This window comes from Hyaena hyaena, unplaced genomic scaffold (genome assembly GCF_003009895.1).
Source record: "Hyaena hyaena isolate Hyena2069 unplaced genomic scaffold, ASM300989v1 scaffold_296, whole genome shotgun sequence".
Classification (NCBI taxonomy): Eukaryota; Metazoa; Chordata; class Mammalia; order Carnivora; family Hyaenidae; genus Hyaena; species Hyaena hyaena.
The window spans coordinates 1,498,502-1,515,224 of record NW_024080931.1 but is presented as its reverse complement, the minus strand read 5'-3'; the positions used below and the strand labels follow the sequence as shown (position 1 = coordinate 1,515,224).

The 16,723-nt window shown below is 62.6% G+C and overlaps 1 protein-coding gene across 10 annotated transcripts in view; it reads right to left on the bottom strand.

Annotated features, from left to right (window-relative positions):
- Positions 1-500: 500 nt before the first annotated feature.
- Positions 501-16,723, bottom strand: part of PIP5K1C (phosphatidylinositol-4-phosphate 5-kinase type 1 gamma) — a 48,132-nt gene continuing 31,909 nt past the window's right edge. Inside the window, exons 9-19 of one of the 10 annotated variants that reach the window (XM_039247510.1) lie at positions 16,592-16,675; positions 15,135-15,183; positions 13,458-13,542; positions 12,521-12,694; positions 11,657-11,795; positions 11,448-11,480; positions 10,277-10,381; positions 7,204-7,324; positions 6,027-6,104; positions 3,433-3,513; positions 501-3,327 (exon numbers count right to left, since the gene is read on the bottom strand). In XM_039247510.1, the coding sequence (XP_039103441.1) occupies positions 3,325-3,327; positions 3,433-3,513; positions 6,027-6,104; positions 7,204-7,324; positions 10,277-10,381; positions 11,448-11,480; positions 11,657-11,795; positions 12,521-12,694; positions 13,458-13,542; positions 15,135-15,183; positions 16,592-16,675 (952 nt within the window). In that variant the 3' untranslated portion in view covers positions 501-3,324. Of the gene's footprint in view, positions 3,328-3,432; positions 3,514-4,269; positions 6,105-7,203; positions 7,325-9,443; positions 10,047-10,276; positions 10,382-11,447; positions 11,481-11,656; positions 11,796-12,520; positions 12,695-13,457; positions 13,543-15,134; positions 15,184-16,591; positions 16,676-16,723 lie in introns of those variants that run through there. The other 9 variants (XM_039247512.1, XM_039247513.1, XM_039247514.1 and 6 more) reach the window with 9 other exon arrangements.

The following is a 16,723-nucleotide window of genomic DNA, read 5'->3' as shown; positions in this document are numbered from 1 at the left end:
CAGCTCCAGGCTCTAAGCTGTCAGCACAGAGCCGGACGCGGGGCTCGAACTCAGGAACCACAAGATCATGACCTGAGCCGAAGTGGGAGAGTTAACCGACTGAGCCACGCAGGTGCCCCTGCACCCTAATTTAAAAACCGACTTCCAAGGTCCTCCTTACACATGGGACCTTTCAAAGCAGCATTTCTCTGAGTGGGAATCCTGGGTAAGTATTTTCCCCATAAAAGGGGTCCATGTATTACTCAATTAGAGCAAGTCTGGCAGAACGAATACAAACTCTGGGGAGTGTTTGTTCTTTTGAGCTGGGCTGCACGGATGTCAGAAAGCTGTAAAAGTTTTCTGAACTGAACTGGAGCCCGAAGCAGACCATGGCTATTAAGGCATCCAGGTCCTGTTGTTATTTTAAATCTTACCAAGGCTTCTTTCTGCTCTCGTTCAAAGTCAGTCCTTAAGTTCCCAAGCAGACCACCGGCACACACAGAGGCAAAGAGAACGTGGGCTGATGCTTATTACCCGATTTATTAGAGAGATCTCTCCAACGTAAAAAGAAGGAGGGGTGGCGGGGACGGGGAGCGGGGGCCCGGGGCTGCATATGTTATTCGGGGCCAGCAGCGGCTGCACAGTTACAGAGATGCCCACGGCTCTGGGTTTGAGCTAGGCGGCATTCTGTGCCCGATGAGGCCGCGCTCCGGATTGTCACACACCAGACCACGGGGGCTGAGCACACGGAACCCCCTGAGAGAATTAAGACACACAAGGTTTGCAATTTTGTTGTTCTGAAATCAGTTCGACCATAAAAACGGGATGGGGGTGGGGGTGGGGCAGGCGATGCAACTGAGCCACCAGAGAAAAGGCGGTGGAGGGCGCTGGCCCACGGTGCGGTGCGGACCCAGGGGCTGCAGCGACAGTACCATGGCAAGGGACCCCACTGGAAGGGGAGTATTGCACTGAGCCAAGAGGTGGAGGCAGCGGGCGAGGGGGGTAGGACAGAGGCCGGCGAGGGCTCTCAGGAAGTTGCACCTTGTCAGTCTCAGGAAATGCCTTTCTTTTGCACAGTCAGCCAGCTGGCCAGCGCCCAGGCTCTCAGCTCTCAGGGACTACAGCCATCAGAGATGAGCCGGGAGGGGAGACAGGGTGTCACCACGAAGGAATTTAGATTTCTATGCTGGGAGGGGACAGCTGGCTGGGTCCAGAACCTTCCTCTGGGCAGGAGGGGCTGGGAAAGGCCATGAATTTGCTACACATTATAAAGTCTTGCCTTCCTGCCCCCCCAACCGGCCCGAAAAGAATAAGCAAACCCCTCCCACCGGCACAGTCTGCAGACCACGTTAGCATCCATGTGACAGTTCTTTGAAAAGGGACAAAGGATGCAACCAACACAAAACGGGTCTCCAAGGGGGTCTCAGGGACCTAACACAAAAATAGAGATGTCATGATATCCAGGAGGCTTGCAAACTTCTCTTGCAAGTCAGCATCCCAGCGGCGCCTCTGTTCTGTGGTTCAGGAAAGCCCAAAGGGGGACCAGCAGAGGCCCCCGCCTCACTCCTGAAGCTCCAGGTGGGCGCGGGCACCCTGGACACGGGGCACGCTGCTCCCGTCATCCCCGCGGAACTCTGATGCTGGCTTCTTGGTGACACAGCGGTCCTTGCTCGTCATCAAGGTCTGAGACGCACCTTCAGTTCTCTGCCTGCTCCGCTGCCATCCCCTTGGCGGGAAGGGGGAGGGACGGACTGGCCGCTCGCGGCATGCAGCCAGGACACCGACAGACGGATGCTGGGCTGAAATCCAGGTGAGGACGCTTCCCAGGGTCTGGACCAAGGCTTCTTGGGGAAGGGGGAGGGGACATGGTTTTGTTTCTCATCTGGGACGTTCACAGATGGGTTCTGATAGGTCCTCTGAGGGGTGTCTTTGCCCCAGGCTGCAGGCTGGCACGTCCCTGGCTGTCCCTGTGCCAGCAGCTGGGGGACAGTCCCCAGCGTGCAACCTGGTTCTCCAGGGAGGAGCGGCCAGCGGCCAGGCCAGCAGGCACCCTCTGGGTGCAAGGAGTGAGCAGGGTGAGGGTGCATGAGGGCCCGACACGGGGAGCCGTGGCATATGCAGCTCCCCAAGGGACTCGAAAAATCAAAACTCCTGGATCAGGGGGTTCTCCGCCAGGGAGGCAAGGGCTGGGAGGAATTCTTCCAGAAGGTGAGGCTTCAGCTCCAAGCCGGCTCCTGGCTCCCACATGAGCAGCCCAGTGGGCAGGGGGAAGCCACCGCACCGTGTCACCTCTCAAGAGGTGGGAGTGCATCTGTGTGGGGGCGGGACAGACCCTGCACTGCCGTCGGCTCCCCCGGCCACCTCTGGACACGGTGGGGTCTTTGAGGCCAGAAGGGACTGCCCCTGCTGAAAACGACAAGCTAAGAAAATTTTTGTTTTTCATGAAGAATTTCTTCTCTTCTCGTTTAACTCACAGACGCATTGCTGTCTTAACAAAAAAAAAAAAAAAACCACGCATCGCAGTCCTGGGGGTACTCGGCCTGGACAGCTGGGCAGCCTGACCTTGGGAGGGCTCCGGCTCAGGACGCGCTCTCTGGAAGTCCCACGGCCTGGGGGCCCGCGGTCTCCCTTCGCTCGGGCCCCTCTTCCAGATCCTGAGCAGGCCGCCTGGGGACCACCGGGAGCCCACAGTCCTGCGCTTCACCAGAGGGGCGGCAGCCCGGCCATTCTTGCTCATGGGTCACCTGGCAGGCGTCGTGGTGGGAAACAGATGTGGAGCGATTACAGGCATGGGGGGTGGAGAGCCGCCCCCGCCCACCGGTGGGCCTCCCCCAGGACGGATGGCCGGTGCCTGGCGGGACACCTGAGCCGGGAGGGCCTGCAGGCGCCAGCACCAGCGGGGGCCCCGTGGTCCCCCCTCCTCGGCACCCCGGCCCCGCGGAGAGGCGGAGCCTGGGAGCGTGGGCTTAGCTGGGGTGACCGGACCCCGCAGAGGGCTCCAGGTCCCGGAAGCCAACAGGCCTCGGTCCGACACGCATTCAAGCCCAGCAAAAAACCACAAGGTGCCGTGGGGGTGGTTTCTCTTCTTTTCCCATCGCGTCCTTTTTTTTTTTTCATCTTTTTCTAAAAAAAAAAATGCACACGTGTGCTGCCGTCTTTGTGCAAAGAGTTAAGGACCCAAAATAAATACATGATCGGACACTCGGGGAGGTTCACAGTCTCACAGGCGTAGGTAGTAGACGGGAGCTGGGGGCCGCGGAGCGAGGCCCGGCGGGCGGCGGCGCCTCCGGGGAGCAGCCGGGGCGGCAGCGAGCGCTCGGCTCTGGGTCGGTGACTGCATAGAAGTTACTGCGGAAGGCAAAGGTGCGGGTGAGGGCGCGGCGCCGGGACCCCGAGACGCCGGCCCCGCCCCCCGTCTGCGTCCCCGCCTGTCCCTGGGCCGCGCGCACTTACTGTGTCGCTCTCGCCGTCGGAGGCTGGGTGGCCCTGCGCATAGTGAAGCGGGGAGTACACCCAGCTCCTCTCGTCGGCGGGCTGCAGGGCGGGCGCGTGCAGGAAGGGCGCAGAGCAGGGTGCGAGAGAGGCGACAGGGAGGAAGGAAGAAACAGAAATAAAGGAGGCGGACCCCAACGCAGACGAGTAGGCGGCTCAGCCCGCGCTGTCCTCTCCCCGACAGGCCCCAGCCCCACCCGGACGGCCCCCTGGGCCCCTCGGGCGGCGGGGCTGAGCGGCGGCAATGCGGGTGGGCGGCAGGAAGAAGCGGTGCGGGTGGGGGGCGCGGGGAAGTGCAGGCAGGGCCCGGTGCAGGGGCGGGGCGTGGTCGGCTTGCTGTCCCCTCCCCTCCAGCTCGGCCCTCCCCTGGCACCCTCTCCTCCGTCCCCGCCCCGCACCTCGGTCCTGCCTGCTGTGCGGCCACAGGGGCCACCAGCTGGAGCAGGGCGCTGGACACCCTCCCCTGGGGGTCCCGGGTGATGCGGGCAGTCGGGGACACCGAGTGGAGCCCGTTTCCTCCTGCCCAACGCGTACAGATCAGCTGGCAGAGACCCGGGTGCGGGCCACCCGGACAGCAAGCAACACAGGCCCAGCCAGAGGGTGGGCTCTCCCGGCTGTGACGGGGGAGGGGGGCCGCCCCTCTGGGTCAGACTGGCGAGGAGGGCCCGTGTTCCTTCAGCACCCACACCTGTCCCTCCTGGGCCTGCTCCCTCCACAGGAATCCTCCCCACCCTGCAGCCCCCTGCTCCTTTCTCTTTCTCTTCCCTCCTGGGGACCCCCACCCCCATTCTTCGGCGCCTGTGGACCTACCCCCTTGCCACGCCTCTACTGGGAACACTGGGCCTGAGCACGCAACCTGCCCTGGCCACGCCCAAGTGGGCGTCCCCGGCCCCCCTAAACCCACGGGGCAGGGCACAAGCCAAGGCGCCCCCAGACCTGCCGCTCCTGGGTCAGGTCACCACAACCAGCCTCGCCTCTACACGGGTGGCTTGTTCAGAGCCTCGTGAAGGCCAGCGTGGGGCCTCTGTGCTCCGGGTGAGCCCCGGCCCTCCCGCCCCCCTCAGGGCCCCCACTTCTACCCACTCCCCCCGCCCCTCCTCCAGCCCTTGCTGCAGGACCTGCCCTCACAGGCGAGACCCCTGGGACCCGCCCAAGGCACGGCCCGCCGGGCGCCACGGTCAGCTCATTCTTGGTCAGCTCATTCTTGCCTCGGCACCGGCACCGGGCCCAGGGCCACACGCCGCCTGTGGGCGGGGCCTCTCTGGGGCGCGGGGGCGGGGCCTGCCTCGGGGTCTCCACGGACGCAGGACGCCAGGGTAGCCGCCCCCGTCTAGGGCAAGAACGTGGGCCAAGGGGGTTTCTGCCTGCACTCTGCAAAGAGCCTGCCTAGGGAAGGGAGGGGCGGTGGGCAGCAGGGCGCAGAGCCCCGTGGTGACCCCATTCAAGTGGAGCCAAGGCCACATCGTCCCGGGTACTGCAGGCCCTGGGGCCTGACGGTCGCCTAGCCCTCTCCTCCTGGGTGCCCCCCACTGGCTTCCGCTGTGCCCTCCGCGGAGCCCAGCCTTCCCTCCCCCACTTCCCCACTCCCAGCGCTTCTCTGTCAGGGTCAAGCCGTCTCCAGGCAGCCTCTGCAAATCACTCCCTGGGGGCCTCAGGGGCTGCCGTGTGTCCCCTGCTTAGATCACCGTAGGGGTGTGGCATCCCTGTCTCACAGCATGGCAGGAAGGCCTGGGGAAGCGGTTTCACTTCTTGGGTTTGCTTGGCAGTGCCAGGCACCCCGCGACGCTCAGGGGGAACCAGGGCTGGGGGTGTGAGCCTGTGAGGGGCCTCGTCTTGAGAACAGAAAGTCTTACTTCAGATACTCAACCCGTTCTGCCTGCCTGGAGTGCGGTGTGGTTCCGGGCAGGTTGCCTGGCCTCTCTGGGCCTCATTTATTGCTCATGAGGACAATTATCAGGCTCTGATGCTGGCACCGTCACCTGACGTCCACACAGCGCCCCAAGCACAGTAGGTAGAGGAGGGTCTCCGAGACACAGGGGAGGCGGGGGAGTCTGGACCCAGATTTTACGGAAACCGTGCCCTCTTGTGGGCTTCCTGGGGAGCTGAGGCCTTGGTCTCTCGCTGTGAAATGGGTATGGAAAGACCACCTCCTCCATCCTGCGGCTAAGGGCCTGGCTTTGCAGTCCCTTTGCTAACCTGTGTGACCACCCACTTCCGCAGGGCAAATGCCCCTTGGAGAGCCATGGGCAGCGAGGTCTGAATACGGGACAAGTGTCCACCAACCTGTCCCTGACTTGGGCGGGCTGGGGAGGGGGCAGAGGCGGCCAGGTCAGATGCAGACCCCACCACCTCGGCCAACTCCCCTTATCCCTGGCCGTGTGCCTGCAGGCCCAGTGGTGACATCACCAGGGGACACATGGCTGGCCTCAGTCAAGGTGCTTACTTCCCCAAGTCCCTTCTCAGAGGCCATGGGACAGCCAGGGCCTGTGGCTCCCCGCTGCCCAGGGCGGTGGGTCGGGGGCCGGGCTCCCTGGAGGCCTGCTGTGGTCACTTACAGTCCCTGAGGAGCTCAGCGTCACGGCCCGCAGTCGGCGATGCCGGGGGGAGTAAATCCAGTACCTCCCATCGGTGAACTGGGCGGGCCGGGCGAGCGGGGAGGAAGCAAACAGAGGACAGGATGAGGCAACAGGAATCCGGCGGGGAGGTGAGGCGGGGAGGGCGCTGGGCAGGGGCAGGTAAGCCGATGGCCAAGCGGGAGGTGAGGCTGGGGGTGGCAGGGTCCCGCTCTGGCCTGCACCTTCTCTGCTGCCCGCAGGGCCTGGCCGCCCACTCAGGTGTCAGGACCCAGACACGCCCGTGGGACACGGCCCCCGGGGCCGCCCCACACACACTGATACACAGAATGGGACACACACCAGGCCCCCAGAGATGGGGGGATGACGGCGGGTGTGGGGACGCACACACGGGGCCCCTGTTCCTACTCCGGGCCAGACAGAGGCCCCAAGCCAGAGAGCTGGGTGGTGGTAGCTAGCAGACAGAGGTGCAGCGGGCCCCCAGCTCACCGGCCCCAGGGGCGGAGATGAGATCACAGGTCTGGGAGGGGGACAGGCAGGCCCCTCCACTGCATCAGGCCATCCGGCCAGCCAGCACCCACCTCACCAGGCTCCCGGCCCAGCCAACCTGTCTGCCCGTGGGAGATGCAAGGGGAAGACGACCCCCAGCTCTGGAAGAGAGGTCCCGGGTCCCCGGGGGGGCAGGGCCCCTTCCTGCTCCGACAGACCTGCCTCCTCCAGGAGCCTGCCCCGCGCCACCATCCCCTTACGTCCCGAGAACAGGACCCGCCTGGCTGTGCCCACTGCCCAGCGGGAGAAAGGCCACACCGTCTGCAGCCCTTAGCATGGGGCTGCCCAGGACCGGGGGTGCCCATGGGGCTCAGAGCTCGAGGACCCCAGCTTCTGGGGAGATGCGGGAGCATGGCTAGGGCCTGGTGGTGGTCACGAGTCCTGGGGAGGAGGGACAGGGCAGTGCCCTGGACTTGGGGTGGCCTGGCATGGATGGAGCGGGGCAGGGTGCTCCCACAGCATGTGAGCATGTGGGTGTAAATGTGCGTGAGAGCACATGGGTGTGCAGGAGTGTGTGGAGGGGAGCGCGGACCAGTGGGCGCATGCCTGCGTCCACACGAGTGTGTGTCTGGTTGAGGGCCCGGCGACATCGGAGCCTCGGGGGACTTACAAAGTAGATGTCAGTGGCGGGTGTGTCCTCCTCATCCGAGGCCTGGCTGGCGGGCTCTGAGGCCTGGCTGGCCGTCTCTGCTTCGACAGCGGCAGAGGCACAGGCTGGGGAAGCCTCCACCCTGGGGACACAGGGACATGGGAGTCCTGGGGGCAGGGCCCTGGACGGTGCCCCCCTGGCCCTTCCCCTCCCCCGTGCGTCAGCACAGAGACAAGACTCAGGAAATCAAACAAAACCTCCCGCTACGGCTGAGGCCCCGGTGGTGAGCGGCCCTCCCGCAGACGGGTGGGCCCGGACCAGTCCTCTGCTCAAGGGCACACGTCAGTGGGCAGGCAGGTCCCGGCCTCCCCACTCGCTCCCTGTGCAACTCCGACGGTCCTTTCCCATCCGAGCCTCAGTTTCCTCATCTGTGGGGGAGGGACACCGGGCACCCAGCAAGTTGGTTCAGAACCTCTTTCTGATTTTCACTGAGCACTTCCTCTGGGCCAGGCCCTTCCAAGAACCTGCCTGAATTCACCCCATGACCCTCTGCCGGGGCAGGGGCTGCCCCTGTCCTGAGTTACAGACAGGAAACTGAGCTCCAGATGAAAGGTGAGGAGAATGACAAGCTCTGAGATGGGGGGGGGGGGCGGGGGCAGCACCTCTACCCTTGAGAGGTGGCTCTCCAGCCACGGGTGAGGATGGGCTGTTTGGGGGTAAAGACTACGAGACGTGTTATACTGTGAGAATTCAGTTAATGGGAAAAAGCCACTGTGTGCACACATGTATGCATACGTGTCAAATAAACTGTTTTGTTTTTTAAAGTTTACTTATTTTGAGAAACAGACTGAATGTGAGAGGTGGGAGGGGCAGAGAATCCCAGGCAGGCTCTGAGCCGTCCGAGCAGAGCCTGATGCAGGCAGGGCTCCATCTCACCAACCATGAGATCATGACTTGAGCGATCAAGAGCCTGACGCTCAACTGACTGAGTCCCCCAGGTGCCCCTCAAATAAACTCTGGACGGTAGGTGCGCCTGGGGGGTACAAGTGGTTGAGCATCCGACTTCGGCTCAGGTCATGATCTCACGCTTCCTGAGTTCGAGCCCCGTGTCGGGCTCTGTGCTGACAGCATGGAGCCTGGTGTCTGCTTTGGATTCTGTGTCTCCCTCTCTCTCTGACTCTCCCCGACTCATTCTCTGTCTCTCTTTCTCTCTCCCTTTTTCAAAAATAAACATTAAAAATTAAAAAAAAAAAAACAATAAAACAAAAAAAACCCAACCTCTTGGTGGCAAAGTGCAGCCTGGGAATGTGTGTGAATGCTAAGTAAGGTCTCTCGAAATGAAATGGAAATTTTAAAGAGCACGTAAAGCAGAAATCATGACAAAAACAATAAAAATTTGATAATGATGCAATTATAGAACCAAACACACCAAAGAGTAGAAACGAGTAAGGATGTAATACATCTGAATGCCACCAACCAATACGTGAGACAGAGTGGGCTCAGAACTTTCCAGCCCTTGGTCAAGAACACACGTTTCTCACACACGTCCACTGACATTAAAAAATGAATTCTGGGGGCGCCTGGGGGGCTCTGTCGGTTAAGCGTCCGACTTCGGCTCAGGTCATGTTCTCACGGTTCGTGGGTTCGAGTCCGGCGTCGGGCTCTGTGCTGACAACTCGGAGCCTGGAGCTGCTTCAGGTCTTGTCTCCCTCTCTCTCTGACCCTCCCCCGGTCACATATTTTCTTTCTCTCTCAAAAATAAATATTAAAAAAATTTTTTAATGAATTCTGGGGGCGCCTGGGTGGCTCAGTTGGTTAAGCGTACAACTTTGGCTCAGGCCACACACAACTCCTGAGTTCGAGCCCCATATGAGGCTCACTGCTGTCAGCACGGAACCTGCTTTAGATCCTCTGCCCCCCCAGCTTCTCTGCCCCTCCCCTGCTCGTACGTGCTCTCTCTCTCAAAAAAAAAAAAAAAATACACAGGACAAACAAAAATGGCTCAGAACCTTCCATCTCTTGACAGAGAACACTCATTTCCCTCACAAGTCCACCGTTATTAAAAAACAAATTCTGTGGGGGCCTGGGGGGCTCAGTCTGTTGAGCACCGACTTCGGCTCAGGTCATGGTCTCACGGTTCATGAGTTCGAGCCCCGCGTCGGGCTCACTGCTGTCCGTGCAGAACCTGTTTTGGATGCTCTGTCCCCCTGCCCCTCCCCCACTCGCATTCTTTCTCAAAAACAAACATTAAAAAAGATGAATTCTGTGTTTGACCATAAAGGCTAAGTTTATTTTTAAAATAAATACGGACATTTCAGTCCACTTTCAACTGAAAGCTGGGTAAGATCAGAAATAAGTACTGAAAATGTAAACAAAATAGTCTTCAAATGCTCCGAAACTGAGAGGCCCTCTTAAATAAACCTTGGAGCGGGATGTCTCCCGCCAGGCACCACGGGAGTGGGGACTGGATGGTTCTCTGGAGGCGTCTGGGGGGAGCGAATGGGGGCACATTTCTGGCCACAGGTGTCCACAGACACCAGCCCCGTGTCCTCTGGGGGCTGAGAGCCACTGCCTCAGTCCAGAGAGAACATGAGAAGTGAAATGACCCACTTCCTCCGCAGGCCAGTAGAGAAAAGCCGCTTCACGCGGAGCCCGGGGACCCGACAGCAGCCGGGGCTGTCCATGCAAGGCTGGGAGCGCCTCCTTATCAGAGAAACCGGGAGCCTGGACCCTCATGCACGGAAACAAACCAGGAGTTCAGGAATCACGCACATGACACGATGGGGAAAGCAGCCGAGTCCAATGTGGCTCCCTTGGGACCCGGAGCCCCACTCCTGCAGGCTCAGGGCTTGGAACCGGAGGGGCTGAGGAGGGATGATGGGGACCTGAGGCCCCGGAGGAGCCCCTGCGTGGACGGCCACCTTCCCGCTGCCCCTGCCCCATACCCTACATCCAGTGCCCCGTTCCTAGGCCCAGAATGTGGACTACATTACCCAGCCTGCCTTGTGGCCAGCTGGCCACGTTCAGCCAATAGGATCAGAGCAGGAGCCGCACGCCCGAATCCCAAAGACACAGTGGCCGGCTGGGGACTCACCCCGCATCCTCCTCCTTGGGGACCACGATCTCCACGCTGCACGCGGACTCCACCTGCACCGTGACCTGCTGCAGGTCCTCCTCCACGTGTGTCTCCTCCTGGGGCCTGGACGCAGTGGGACACGCACCTCACTCTCTCCCCTCACCAGAACCCTGCCCCCAGGGTGCCAGCCAAGGTCCAGGCCACATCCCCAGTCCCGCTGGGAAGCTGGGAGTCTCCGCGGGCTGCTGTCTCTGGTGCCACCTGACCAGCGCCCTGCACTGGCCCAGCTCAGCCCGCGGTCTGCAAGGGGGCGGGGGCTGTGTGTAACCCCAGTGCCAGCAGGGGAATAATGTGTGCCTGGTGGCCTGAATCCTGCCCACCGTTCTGGGGGCAACTGGGCCCTGGCCCGGAGCCTGGACTGGGAGTGGGGTGGCTCCAGGGGCTTCAAAGATCCAGGCCCCTGATGTAGACGGTCGGGTCAGAACATTCCGGCAGCCAGGAATGCACTCTCTCCGGAGAACAACCCCAGAGAGCAATATGGTTGTGCAGGTTGGAGAGGGAACTGCTTTCCACCAAATGTGCTTTATGCCCTAACTTTCCCCTGGCAGGAACAACTGACCCCAAACGAAGGAAAGCAAGCCCTGTGGTCATGTTGGCAAGATCAAACCAGTGGCACACAATCCAAGCTCCCCCTGAAGGCGGGCCAGGCGCTGCCAGGCGGAAGAGAAGGGGCGCAGCTCCACCGCTCACAGCCGTGTGCACAGGGAGGGCTGTGCGGGGGCACACACCCCTGCTCGTGTGAAGACTAAGGCAGAAACAGGCCGCACATTTGTTTTCTCATATGCTCATAAAACAGTTCTAGAAAGAGACAAGCCCGTGCAGGGGCTGCTCCCAGAGAAGGGAAGGGGCCCAGGGCACCGGGAGGCGTTTCACTAGATTCTCGTTTGTGCCCCTTAGAATGACGCATAGTTAATAGAAACAAGGATCAACACGCAGGTGCAGGGAAACGGGGCGGGGTGGGTGGAAAGGACGACAGAGTGGCTCGAGGCTGCAGTTCTAGACCCTAACTTAAACCTGTGTCCAGGCGAGCGGTCAGACAGGCGCACAGGCGCGGCTGCGGGTGGGAAAGCCGAGGGGAAGGGAGGGAAGGGGCGGGGCCGGGCGGGGGGCAGCTGGGGTCTCAGCTCACCGGCCATCCTGTCCCGAAGACTGGGTGCGCCGCCTGCAGAGAGACGCAAGCACGCAAGCAGGTGGAGCAGGCCGCCGCCCGCCCCGCCCCGCCCGTGGCCACGCCCCCGTCCCGAGTGGGGCCCCGCCCCCGCACGTGCCCCCGCCCCGCCCCGGGTGTGGCCGCGGCCCCGCCCCCGCCTCGCGGAGGGAGCCGCCCAGGCCCCTCACCGGTACCGTGGCTGCTCCGAGGTCTCCGAGGGAGATCGCTCCGGGATGGAGAGGGACGTGGAGGACAGGGTTGTGGCGATGGAGGCGGTGGTGGCCTCCTCAAAAGATGGCGGCGTGCAGGGCAGGAGGTCGGGCCGGCCTGTGGGGAGGGGGCTGTGGGCACCTGCGGGAGCCAGGCCCCCGGGGCAGTCCTTCCCGCCTCTGGCTCCACCTGCGGCTTCGCTCACCTTCCGCACCCGTGCCCCACCCCCACCTGCCACCCAACACTCCGTCCCTTCTCGGCAGCTTTAAAAGGGCAAATATATTTTATACCCCCCCGCCGCCCCCAATGGCTTCCAGGAGCCCACGACTCTGAAGTGCAAACCGCCCTCCAGGCCCACAGGTCCTGCTCAACCTGCCCAGTCTCTCACTCTGCTGTGACCACACAGGCCGCCTGCTGTTCCTCCGCTAGGCCCGCTGCTGCCCCAGGGCCTTCGCACAGGCAGTCTCTCCCTTCCTTGATGCTATTCCCCCAAGACTTCCTGTCTGGAATCTTTGACTCCTTAACCCTGTAAACTGGGAGGGACCTTCCAAAACACCAGGGCCAACCCCATCGGGTGCTTCATCCCTCTAGGTGTCTGCACACCTGGTGATGGGGTAGGTCACCTCTCCCGGTGGCACCTTCTTGTTCAGCTCTCCCTCCGCACTCCCCACATGGCTGCAGGTCTCAGGCTGGGCTGGGGCGGGGTGGCTGTCACCCAGGCCCCTGCCATCCAAGTGCCAGCTTGAGGGAACCTTTCCTCACACTGGGCTGCCTCCTGCATCCGCTCCCCTCTCCCAGCAGCGCCCTGATCTCTCCCGTCAGTGAGGCGCCCGTTCCCCCACCTGGCCGCTCACCTTCGTCCTCCAGCGTGGGGTAGCTGCGGGCCCCCCGGAGGTCATACTGTGCGTCTTCCCGCTCGCTGGGGATCTGGCTGGCCGAGAAGGCGGCCGTGGGCCCCAGGGGCTTGACGGCCAGCAACGCACCACGGCCCTTCTTGGACGGGGAGGATTTCAGGGCTGCGGAGAGAGGGGCGCTAGCGCTTAGGGCTGCCTGGGAGCCCCGGGGCAGGCCCCCCCAGCCCCCACCCGCAGTAACACCCCTGCCATCCGTTTCAAGCTCCTGACATCTCAGGACGCGGCGTGGCGGTGGCCCGATGAGCCAGCGCCAGGTGACCAGGCTGGGGCACGGCCCACACGGGCATGGCCTGGGCTGGGAGGGCAGGTCCCACGCAGGCCTTGGGCACAGACACTGAACACCTACTGTGTGCCAGGCCCCAGGCTAGACACTGGGGACACACAGTGACCAAGGCGGACAGGCATGCTGCCTTTTGGGGTGCAGGGGGGGCCTTCTGCGGGGGGAAGACACACAGGGAGAAATCCCCTTTCTGGGACGTGTACCGGGATCGGGGACCCGAGGCCCAGCTCAGACACCCAGGGGCAAGAGCCGCCTGTTTGTCCCGTGTCCTCCCGACAATGCCCAGTTCTGGCTGCCTCCGTGCTCACCAAGGCCGTGCTTCCGTGGTGACAGCATGAGAGGTCAAGCCCAGCTGCTGTGTGTGTACAGATGGGAAAACTGAGGCACGGAGTGGGGCATTGCCTGCTGGAGGTCCCCATGAGGGTGGTGCCCTGACTATCCTGTTCTGTGCACCAAGTCCCTGACCAAGGCCCAAGGATGACCCCGTGGCGGGAGGAGGCGCTGTGGGCCCTCTGGGCTCCTGGCCGCCCTACCCCCTTTCTGTACCCCCAGGGCCCCTCCTGCCCAAAGCGCCTGGGAGCTCACAGGAGTTCTTCCGGAAGACCGTGTTGCTCATGAACTTGAAGAAGCGCTCTGCGTAGAAGCTGGGCCGGTGCACAGAGACCGTGTCCTGGGAGAGAAACAGGCCCAAGGGCAGGAAGGCGTGAGTGCTGCCATCCCGCCAGGCCCCTCCCCCCAGCCCCGCAGGGCAGCCCAGGGCACACGCGGGTGGAGAGGGGGTGGGTCCCCAGCACGGGGTGGCAGGGAGACCCCTTCATCATCAACCCATCTGTATTTAAAATCCTTTGAAGCATGTGACTCGAACAGCTATTCAAAGAGGTAAACGAGGAAGTATCAGAATACAGAAACCGCAGCAATTCTCTAAAGCAGCATCGGCAAAGGGCAGCCGGACACCCTTTGTGGGTAACATTTGGTGGCGTGCAGCCACGCCTGTTGTGGGGACAGGTGGCCGCTGGCGTTCCTCGGTCCCAGTGCTTGTGTGGGTGATGCTGGGCACGCCGGGCTCCCCTCCAAGAGCAACAGGGAGGCTGGAGGCCACTACACTTGCCGGACTCAGGGGCAGAACTGCCGTCAGGGAGGGGACTCCTTTCTGCCCCCAGGGCCTGGCATCCCCGCCTCCCCTTGGTACTGCTGACATCACCTGAGCAGCACCCCTGCCCCCCCCATGCCAGGAGCTCCCTGGGGAGGGGGGGTGACCACAGAGGGGCCCAGACACGGCCCGGGGCCGCCTCCTCCTGGAATGAAACAGAACCCACAGGGACTCGTGGTGGGGACTGGCGACCTCCAGGGTGAAGGCCACATTCCCATCCTCGCTGCCACGAGGCGTGGCCCCAGGACCGTGTCCTGGAAGGTGGCAGGGGAGCCGAGGCAGGGACAGTCTCCACCTGGAGCATCTGTGGGAGGCAGCTACGCGGGTCATGCCCGGGAGTGTGCAGCGACATGGGCGGAGAAGCCGGCCCTGCACTCCACGGGCCACCCCACCTGCCCCAGGCTGCTCACACCCGTGCGACTACGCTGACCCACGTTTGGGCCCCCAGGAACTGAGCCAAACCCTGCTTTGGGGGTGACAAGTGGCCTCAGTAGGATTTGCAGTTCTCCTGGCTGCCATTGACTTTAAAATGTCACGGAAAGGCTTCCTGTCACCTGGACCCTCTTGAGGCACCTTCTGGAAGCTCCCATCTGGACCCCCCAAACACTCTCTGAGGGGTGTTTGGGGCCGGCTGGGATTTTGGGTTTTACAGACTGCACAAACACAGATAGCCCTTAGCACTTTAGTAACAACTGGTCTGAAGGGAGCCGTGGGAGCACAGGTGTACATCAAGGCCCCGGCCAGCTCGCCAGCACAGCTGGACTGGGGTGCCGGGGCTGCCGTCCAAGGTGCACCCTGTTTGGTCCCCAACAGTTGTCCTGCCCCATGGGTGTGGCCAGAACCCAAGCTCCCTCCATACTGCACATTTCCAGGACGTTCCTCTGCCCCTCACCAGCGGCTCAAACCCCCTTGCTGGACATCCTACAGCTAGCTGCCCGCACTCTCCCGTCCTGACCCTGACTCCTTGGGCTGCAACTGCCGGGTCACACGGCCGCCCCCACAGTGCACTGGCTCTGGGAAGGGGGCCTGTGCCTCTGGGCTCGGGCGCTCCAGCGCGTGGCTCCGGGCGGACCTCACGACTGTGGGCTGACGCAGGAAGGAACATCGCTCACCCCGTCGTGGACGAGCGCCTTCCAGGTGTGTTCCAGCTTCTTGATGAACCTGCAGAGACAACGAGGGGACAGAAGTGGCCGACACGGGGACACCTGTGGTCATCACGACTGGACGTGCTCCTGGCACCAAGTGGGCGGGAGAGCCCTGGCCTAGAGGAACGGAGCTGCCTCAGCCAGAGGCCCCCTCCCTCTGCCTGCCCCCCCTGGCCCCCTCCTCACCCACTGGCGGCTCTTACCGCTGCTACTCAGAGAGGAAGTGAAAAGGCCGCGGTGGGGGGCGTACAGCCAGCACGTCCCAGAGCGCGTCCTTCCTCTGTCGTCACGGCCTAGGCTGTGCCTGGGGCCTCTCTGCTGAAATCAGTGCCCTGCACTGTGGCTCTAACTAGATCACTGCACACCTGGGCTGGGGAGAACGGTGCCTCCTCCAGGCAGCCTTCCTGGATGCCCTCTAGTCTATGGGGTGGGGGGAGGGTCCCCCTTAGGACACCCCTAACCCAGGATGAGCTTCCGGTGCCTGACATGTGCTGGCCCACCCTCCTTGCCTCGACAGCCCTGCGGAAACCCGAGTTTGATGCTTCCAAAGCATCCCAGGGCGCCTGGCTGGCTCAGCCGGGTAAGCGTCCCACTCTCTACTTTGGCTCAGGTCATGATCTCACAGTCCATGAGTTAGAGCCTGTTACTGGACTCTGTGCTGACAGCGCGGCGCCTGCTTGGAACTCTCTCTCTGCCTCTTCCCTGCTCTCTCTCTCAAAATAAATTGAAAAACATTACGGCCTCCCACTCCTGCTCTAAATCTGGAGGGACGCCCCCAGGGACAGGCTGCGACCATCAGCATCCGACGGGCAGGAGCCGAGGTTCCTGCTTATGAAAGAGACAAGAAGAAATGACCCAGCGCCCAGTGGGCTTCCTGAGGGGCCGGGTGGGGAACGGGGACTGCCAAGCCCAGGGTCCCCCCTGTCCTGTCCCGACGGTGCATAAGGAACACATTCTACTCTCAGGAAAGAAAACAAGACATGCTCGCCCCCAAAACCTCACGCGGGACAGGCGCGGGGAACGGGTGGCCACACCCGGCTCTAAGCTGCGGGTTAGGCTTCGGTTCTGCGGCGCCAGAGACCACACGACACGTGGCCGCAGCCACGGTTACTTCCGCCCGTCTGAGCTGTCCCCAGACGCTGTGCTTTCTGGCTGCGGGGGTTTCTGTCCAGCGCACTTTAGCCGGACACCCGGCATACAGTCGATGCTCAACAGACAGGGCTGGACCAGCTGGCGACACCCCACACGCCCCACACCAGCCCCGAGCTCCATCTGACGTGGGTTCTCGCCTCGTTCCTCAAACAACCCGGAAGGTGGAACCGGCCTGTGGGGTCTGAATGCCTCCCTTACAGGCCCAGGGGCTGAGCAGCCAGAGGGAGCGATCCGGGCCGAGGAGGCCTGTGTGCAGGGGCGGGGGCACCCACCTGTAGGACTGCAGGATGTCAATGATGCCGATGTGCAGCAGCAGCCGCTCCCCGCGGCCGTTCACGGCGGGAATGCCGCCCATCCTGCCGAGAGAGACAGGGCCGGGGTCGTCAGCACCCCCACCAGCCGCC